The 9,024-nt window shown below is 34.8% G+C and overlaps 1 protein-coding gene across 1 annotated transcript; it reads left to right on the top strand.

The window, feature by feature from the left end:
* The first annotated feature begins 1,105 nt into the window (after window positions 1-1,105).
* LOC136812963 (uncharacterized) lies at window positions 1,106-8,420 on the top strand. The gene is made up of 11 exons (XM_067069469.1): window positions 1,106-1,197; window positions 2,276-2,306; window positions 2,618-2,677; window positions 3,061-3,255; window positions 3,686-3,786; window positions 4,838-4,958; window positions 5,949-5,987; window positions 6,991-7,041; window positions 7,337-7,490; window positions 7,932-8,119; window positions 8,404-8,420. Exons 1-11 carry the CDS (start codon window positions 1,132-1,134, stop codon window positions 8,418-8,420), a joined length of 1,023 nt encoding a protein of 340 aa, XP_066925570.1. The 5' UTR covers window positions 1,106-1,131.
* The last annotated feature ends 604 nt before the right edge of the window (window positions 8,421-9,024 follow it).

Raw genomic sequence — 9,024 nt, 5'->3', positions numbered from 1 at the left:
GTCAAATGGACGTTGTTTTGACGTTGTTTTGACGTTGTGTGCCGGCCGGGTTGATACAAAAACTTTTCTTCTACCGCTCAAGCTTGTTAAATTACTTAACATACATTCAAACTAAACAATATCTTATTGGTCAGATTCTGTCATCTCATAGATAATCAACCAATCACAACTCTCTTTGTTATGACGTTCATCCATCTTTTTGCATTTCCGTGGTCTGTCAAACCGCTACAACGAGCGGCATCGATTATTGTAATAGATTTGCAGTTTTTTATAATTAGTTAATTATAGAATTAGAAAAACAAAATGCAAATTTTACTATAAGAAAAAAACAACAAAACAACATCAATAAAAGGCTCGTTAAGATAAATAAATATAATTTATATAAGTTTCAACATACTTTGTTTCAATGAATAACTGAAGATCTTCCAAGTCCCTAAATTTATATAGACTCCTAATGCCACCTGTAGTATAATTATAGTGTTCGGACGTTAACTTTAAATGCTTTTAACTTGGCAACTATTACAAGATGTTTTCCTATAAACAAAAAAAGAGTTATTTTCAATAATGAAGCAACGTAATTTTGTATAATGTTAACTGGAAAAGAAGGTATTTAGCATTTTTCTTGCTGTATTCTTCAAGAAAGTAATATGTTTTTCTTTCTTTAATTTTGTTGTAATCCTTTACTTGGTATGATATGGACGAAATCTTGACAAGTAATTTATTGTGTTTTATAGGGATCAAGGAAGAAGTGGCTTTGAGATCTAAAAACATCCCCATCTTACAGCCTCGGTGGAATTATTTCCCATAGTTTGGATAAAAGTTTCTATCGAAATAACAATGGGGATAAAAAATTCCTTTGTGGAGACGAAATGTTGGGAAATTTTTACAGCGAGTCTGTGACACAGGGGGTGTATAATATGGTAATACAGAGCAAATTTCCAAAGGTCACAACACTTACAGTTATACAGAAATTAGGGTCAGTTAGAGCTTTCGAAACTTTCGAGAAAGTATGTCCAGTCTTACTTGTTTGTTTAGATATTTTTCAATCGTCCCAAATTCATACTTACTTATAACTTATACTCTGTTAAATCTCAATTTCAGATTTAGATACAAATCTGCAAAAAATTTATAATGTGTACCCGATCAATCGGAACATCAATCGCAATGGTCTGCATCTTCTGCCTCATAGCACAAAGTGTAAGTTTCTATAAATCGCTTTCTCATCTTCTATACTCTATGCTTTGAAATTAATATATTGCTACTTATCTAAGCCTAGCCAACCTCGTTCCCTGCGTATTATCACCTTTTGATGCTTACTGATAGCGCTAGATATTTTCTCTGACGTCAATTAATAAAGCCTGGGATACACGAGAACGAGGTTGATCTAAGCCTTAATCTTAATACTGAGGAATATTTCACCTAGACCTCATTTGCCTAGATTCACAATTTTGAAAAGATTAGAGACGAAAGCAGCCGGCGAGGTGACCTTTTTCCCCGATGTGTTCTGAGAGCATATTTCAGCTAGAAATTTTGATATGTTGTGATCAGATCTTTGAAAATTAATCAGCTAGAAATAATGATGTGTTCTGGTGAGACAAGGTTATAATCAAGGTCATCTACCGTGTAACCCTAGAACTTTTCAGAACACATCTTTCGTGGAGCAAAATAAATATCTTACAAGTTTATTTTGGCAAACTGTTTTTCCTAGATTTTAGAACACATCAAACCATAAAGTAATGATAAGTTTAAGGAGACGAGTGCGATAAACGTTTCTTAGAAATCAGAACACATCATTTGTATAAAAAATTGAATGGTCATAGCATTTGGTCTCCTAGAAGATAAGAACACATATTTCTAAAAAAAATCTTCACCGGCTACTTCTATAGTGATGTCAATCTCGTCGTTGTTTGATTCTTCCATAAGTCAGCCTGGAGTCACAGCCGAGAGGATTGGGTATGGATGAGTGTTGCTGGCCAGGGTCCCTATTTTAAACTTTTTGATATCTAACTGGGTCACAAATTCACTATTTCGAATGTGACAGAGTTGACTTTATGCGAAAATTTGAAACTTTGTATCTGGAAGGATTAATATTTCGTCGGACTTTCGTCTAACAAGATCCATTTTTTTGTATTTTTTTTGCTAAAAATTGGTTTCTGACAGGATCCATATTTCGCATTACATTAGCACATCCTTTGCTTTCAGAATAATGTGAGATGATGGTTTTTACCGTACTTTGATGCTTTTATTGATGAACGTTTATTTGTATTCGTTTTAGGATGAAATTGAAAGTAGTGTCGTAAAGAAACGTAGGTGTTTTTCTTAATCAAATTGAAGATTTTTTTGCCAATGATATACAAACCAGACGCACACTACATGCTGACAAAGCAAAATAAACAAATATTTTCTCTTTTTTTTTCAAATTTAACATTGGACCTTTCATAAGCATCTCGCTCTCCGTGGTGCTATATGTCCGTTTTTGAAAAGGTGGTCTTTTGTCAATTCATGTATATTTTGAAAAAAACATTTGATTATTTCATGATGCTGGTCCTTTATGCCGACTCTGTGTTTAGGCATTTATTGAGGAAGATTTTCTTAGATTAATATTTTAATATTTTAGCGAAAAAATATCCGAAATATTGCAACACTACGTACCTTCTAGAAGAATATCTAAAGAAAAGTAAGTTTTTAACTACCTTATCGGGGAAAACTTCGTCGGGGAAAAGTGACGAAATTTTGGCCAAGTGACGAATATTTTTCCCCGACGAAAATTTTTCCCAGCCTTAATGCGTTTACCAACTACCAGCGACTGACGAATATTTTTCCCCGACGAAAATTTTCCCCGACGAAGTTTTCCCCGATAAGGTTTAACATTTTCCAATCAAAAAAGTAGATATTGATTAATGTTTGCGTGATGGCTTAATTGAGCTATATTTTACGTGATGACTATGAGTTCAAAAAAGGTGGATACGTGATTGATAATGTAATATTTTGGTTTAATGCCCTGATGATCTGATGGTGGAGATATTAATTCTTGATATTGACATTTTTCTTTTCAATCAGATAGAACTCTGCAGCCCATACTACCGACCTATTTAAGGACATGTTATAATTACCGACCAATTGAAACGAATGGATGTTTGATAGATGGAGTTGGTCTGTGGGGTTTCCCAGAGCGTAACAAAGTCAAACTTTCAGAAGATAATTTTCCAATGTATCAATACACGTATGGAGCTTACTTCGCAAGACATGCAAATGGTAACATTTTAACACCCCTGTATCAGACAGACCCGGTGGAGCTCCACTAGGAGAAAAGGGTCCACAGGGGCTTTGATACAGGGATAATATTTTACAATATTTCGTGAAAATACCCCTATGTCCTAGACGTTCCAGTGAACCTCCCTCCCCCCACTTGAAGATTTAGCCAAAGTTTCATCACACAGGGAAAATTACCTTATAATTACCCTTTGGGAAATAATCACATTGTCCTCTGTATAGCATGCTTTCCAACTTTTCTTAGGAATCGTTTCTTGATTCAGAGGACCACGAAACGTTGTGGTCTGGAAGGGTTGAATGCAATTGATTCAACTAGCTCCAATTGACGATTAGATCTTAATAATATCCACCATAATTTCTGTGTAAAAGGACTTTATATTTCATCGCATCTTGAAACTTTATATGTTTGTAGGTTGCAGTATGATGTATGTACAATTAATTGTTGATGGGAAAGAATTTCGGAGGTTTTATAACGAGCTTGATGTAGAAGATTACAATGTAAGTCAGGGTGAGGTATGTTTAATACCTTTCTTCATTTTACATTGTAACTTTCATTTACCGATTAAGATCGGAAACTACTTTTATAATTTTCATTTTTCGGGTTGCTCAGTCGGTAGAGTATTCGCCGTACAATCTATGGGTTGTAGTTTCGATCCCCGGTCACCACCAAATCAGTGAAAGTTGGTAATTCGATCTAGTTGGTAAGATACTTTGAGCTCAGCATTCGACCTACCTGGTCTAGCGCAAAAAAATGATGATATGTTGTGCAAAGAGAAATGGGGATAGACTGTTTCACACTTGGCTCCGCTCCGCCGACAGTCACCCAATGAATATATTCAATTTTCTACAGTATCCATTAAGATCAGAAACTAGGTGCTTCAGTTGAATTGTTGAATTGTTTTAGATTTTATTTCTATTTGAAATTTAATGAATAAATTGCACACCAAAACCATCTCGACTGGATTTTTCGACTATTGAACAATAGAATTTTTATCCCCATTGAGATCTCGATAGAACCTTTTATCCCCACTGTTGGAAAAGTTCTCATCGGGGCTTTGAGACAGGGTTGTATCCGAAAAGCCAGTCAGTCAATGACACCCCTAAGAAAAGTCGCCAGCGCTCGGCCAGTAGTTTGCTCAGTGGTCTAAGCGTTTAGTTCACGCACTGAGGATCCCCTAATCGAATCCGATCTGGTTCGGGTCAAAGTCCCAATTTTCACCAGGTTTTGATATTTTATATTTTTTTGGAAGCATTGTAAGCTTATTTGAGCTTTCCTCCGTTTTAACTTTAGTTGGTTGATAGTCATATAAGTAAACAGGGCTAAGGACACAACGTCGTTTTAACGTTTTTCTATCGTTCAAAACGTCCATATTGCGTTAGATGAATGTTGAAACAACGTCGTGTGCTAGCTGGGTTTGGTTAAGGACAATTACTTGTAATTAATCAAAATCGATCCAATAAATATTGGAGTGGATCAAATGTGCAACGAATCAAAATGCATTTTTACACATAAATAGTTTTGCTTCAGTGGTTCAAAAGTCTTAACTAATCTATTTTTTTCCAGATATATATGAGTGAATTCGGGTGGTTCAAAAGAAGTTATTATGGAAAAATATTTGAGGTTCGTCTCTATAAATTTCCTGGAGGTCAACTATTAAACCAACAGAAGTTCATCATGCCAAAAGGTAAATTGACTTTTTAATTTCAATGTCTCGCCACGCTTCACACATCTGCCATGTGGTGTTAAGGCCGGTCTCCACTTGCGCGCGCTGTGATTGCACTTTTTTGTTTCAACCCTTTTTGCTTGGAAAAAAGATTACGTCATAAAAATTTAGCACACGCTCAAAAAAAAGTTGAACATATTTCAACTTTTTTCAACCGTTACGTCAGATCGCGCCAATGGAGTTGCTTCATTTTTCTTTTGACCAATAGCGTGGAAGCTCTGCTCGAAAAGGTGCGATTGAAACGCGCGCAATTGTAGAGACCGGCCTTTACACACATTAATGACACGGTCATTCCAATGGAAGATGTCATGTTCATTCTGACCGCCAGTAGAGGCCTATGAGTCCCATCTTAGTCCGTATGAAAACCCCTGTTTAGAAGCCTTTTGTTTCTTTCCATTGTGGTTAAGTTTTAAACCAATCCAAAGAGGAGTACTTGGTAACGTGATCAGAAACTGAGCAAATCGATTCTTATCTTTTTATAACAACAAGGGAAAAAGCTAACAAAAAGTTAAACAATAAGCTTCCAGACCAGACTTCCAGAGTTTTTTAATCGGACTATGGTCCCGCGATCCGTAGAGGCCGTTCAAGTGGGCATATCTGCATTCGTGGTTGACAAGATACTTGCTTAGATTTAGACTTCAAATGACCAGTCTCTCCAGAAAATATTACTTTTGAGGTAAATATTTTACCACCATATCGGAAGTCCCTTGGTTTTAGAGTCTGAAAGTGGCGCGTAGCTCAGTATGGTTACATACAAAGATACATATTACTAGTCATTTTATTAACACAAATTGAAAAATTTCGTGTTAATAAAAACCCCCTTAACTAAAATGAGCCGTGGTGTCCTTGAAAAAGCAATAAAATTCGTGTTAATTTTTGGCGTGTTAATGTCAAGGCCGTTGAATACTTGCCTAGTAATATTCGTGTAATAAGGTAAACTCTTTTCTTTAGATGAATGCGAAATGGAAGCAATGTGGTCTGCAATTGATTGTAAGTATTTCATCATTTCAGAAAAAGTTTAAAATTTTGTGCATGATTTAAGGCCGGTCTCCTCTTGCGTGCGCTGCGATCGTCTCATTTGGCTTTAATGCTTTTTGTTTGGAAAAAAGATTACATTATAATAATGTAGTGCGCGCTCGAAAAAAAAGTTGAATACATTTCAACTTTTTTTCAACTGTTACGTCAGATCGCGCCAATGGAATTTATAATTTTTCCCTTTGACCAATAGCGTAGTTTTGCTCGAAAAAAGGCAATTGCAGAGCGCAAGTGGAGACCGGCCTTTAAATTTGCTATTACAGCTTGGTTCTATGACGTATTAAAGATTAGAAAAAGGGTAATACCTGTGATTACAAATCTTGATTTAATTCCTCCGAGAAAAGGATAACAAACAAATTTTCCTTTTCCCGTGATGTAATGCGTGATTTTGAAAAAAATATCCCAATGAATTTAGAATTTAGAAGCAGAGAAAATTGATCAAGTAAAGTTATTATGAGAAAGATTTTAGAATTTGCTCGGACTTGTTTTTATTCTATCTTAACTAATACAGACCCTCAGTTGGTTATGGTTCTTACAAAGTTTTTACGAGCCTTGCCACTAAAGTGGTTGAAAACAGAATTTATGTGATTCTAATTTTTTTACTTGAGACCAATTCTTTAACTTGAAATTGCAATGTTACAAAAAGGGATGTTTTGGAAGGGAGATGATGATATATATACATTGTGCCCAAAAAAGCGGCAAATTTTATATAAAGTAAAATCCTCATAACTTATGACTGAAATTTTATGACTTGTATATTTCAATATTACAAAACCTATTCAATCATCTTTGGAATATCTATTGATTGGACAGAAATTTTTTATCTTATTTCAATTATTCTGAGCTCAGCTAAGATGATGAATTTTGAGGATCTTATTTTATATAAATATTAGTCCGCTTTTTTTTGGGACACACTGTTTGCAATTAGAAAACATTTTGTTTTAATGTTTCATTGCAGATTGGAGAGAACACAAAGCCACGAAAGAAGGAAAAAATTGTCCTTTATTTTGTAAGTTAGCCTAAAATATGAAAGATATTTTGTTCATATTCCTATTACTATTTTCATAAGCCTACAAGAACTAACATTGCAAATAAACTGCCCCCTCCCCCTCTCGATACTTAACAATCTTGTTGTTGGGCCAGTCCTTTTATCACTCCGGGCCTCGCCACGCGGGGCGGTATTCGGTACGTATCTTCTATTCACTTAATCAAGCTCTTTCTCTGTCCCTCCCCCGATGGTGACGGCTCTTTCTTCATTACCTATCTTCATTCTTTAATCTTTCTTACTCTTATTCTTCATTTAGCATCGAACATGATGATTGTACTGGGTGAAGAATTTTGTAATCATGCTTTAAAAGAAGACAAACAAAACATCGCACGAATAAATACGACAATGCGAAAATACTTAAAATGGGTTGATTGTAAAGTGTATTTCAATACTGAAGAAATATCCAACGAGTAAGTGTCTTATCATTTTTACTACAGCATTAACTTGCGGCTGACTAAAGTGACTGATGAAAATATAGAGTAAAATTGTATAGGGAGCACACAATTCCCGGAGGGCTCAATTTGGGCATAACTTTTCAATTTTTCGTTCTGACTCCAAATTTACCAAACATTCATTTTGGACAGGGTCAACTTTTCAAACTCATGTGGTACGCTTCCACTGGTCGTCAAAGTCAGTGACCCGCCCTGGGCTCAGTTACTCGAAGTACCTTGAACCCGCTTTTTAATGAATTTGAAATATAATCAAGAATAGTGTAGAGTATTTTGTTTCTAGCATTTTCACTATTGTAACAGTAGCTTTTAGTAGCAAGGACAACGAAATTCGAATCGAAGGATCAACGACTTCATTGCTTTTCAAGGTGACAATCATTCATTTTTCTATTTCTTCTTTAGGTATAAAAACAGAGAAGAATTGAGTAGTTTATACGTCTATTGGGTACCTATAACCATCTTCTGTGTCATCATTATTGTTGCTGGTTTAGTGTCACAAAAATATCGCAAGAAATTCAGCAACAGCTATACGTTTACACAAACTATACCAACGCAGGAAACCTTTCCACAAATACAAGACACTTTTTCAAGTAATCCAACTTTATTACAATCAGAGATTTGGGAAAAGGGGATAAGAATTGCGCTATTCAGCTATAGAAATATAGGCTAGGGAACCTTTTGTTCTATTGAAATATCTGCGCCCGATCGATTGTTTTAGTTCTGAACCAATCGGAGCGCTTGATTATACTATGCGCACAAGACTAGAAGTACAAACAAAAAATGGCAGCCGTGGTTGATATCGAAAGTGAAATAAAAAATATTTTTAATATCGGGTATTTTGGTATTTTTTATAAGCATTTTTCATTTTGGACAGGGCGGATACAGTGTTAGTCGAGCCAAAAACTTTCAGTTTTAGCCAAAATACTTTCCTCAAGGAATGCTCGAACCAATGTCACAGATTATTGTATGTAGAAATAGAAATAATTACTAGTGAAAAAGAATTTAAAATTCATTGCATTCAAACACAAAACGAAGCTGGTAAAACTAATATAGTTTTTCATTACTTCTCGGGCTAAAGTGTTTTGACAATCATATAAAAAGAGCTAGCTAGGTTGAATATTAAAACAATGAAGGAGAAGGGAAAGAAAAAAACAGGACTAAAACAATAGCAATTCATGATATCAATGACAAGAAATCAAAAATATCATGAATTTTTTTGTAAGAACTTTTTGAAGTTTACACAACAAAGCGAAAAATAATAGCAATATAATACAAAACAGTAGCATACATTAAAAACAAAAATTATATAAAAATCTTTATTTGGTCGCGTTTGTTGTAATAACAAAAAATAATAATAAACTGGTTAAATTTCTGGATTAATTTTTTGATTCTTGTTATGTCAATTTTATTTGTCTTATTGCTTCCAAAAAGTTACTTAAATAATTGCAAGAAAATTAATTACAATAAAAAAACTTTGACTTGATCCTTCCTCACT

The sequence above is a fragment of the Clytia hemisphaerica genome, unplaced genomic scaffold, assembly GCF_902728285.1.
Source record: "Clytia hemisphaerica strain Z4C2 unplaced genomic scaffold, Clytia hemisphaerica genome assembly, whole genome shotgun sequence".
Lineage (NCBI taxonomy): Eukaryota > Metazoa > Cnidaria > Hydrozoa > Leptothecata > Clytiidae > Clytia > Clytia hemisphaerica.
Note: the sequence above shows the minus strand (reverse complement) of the source record. Positions and strands in the feature narration are given on the sequence as shown.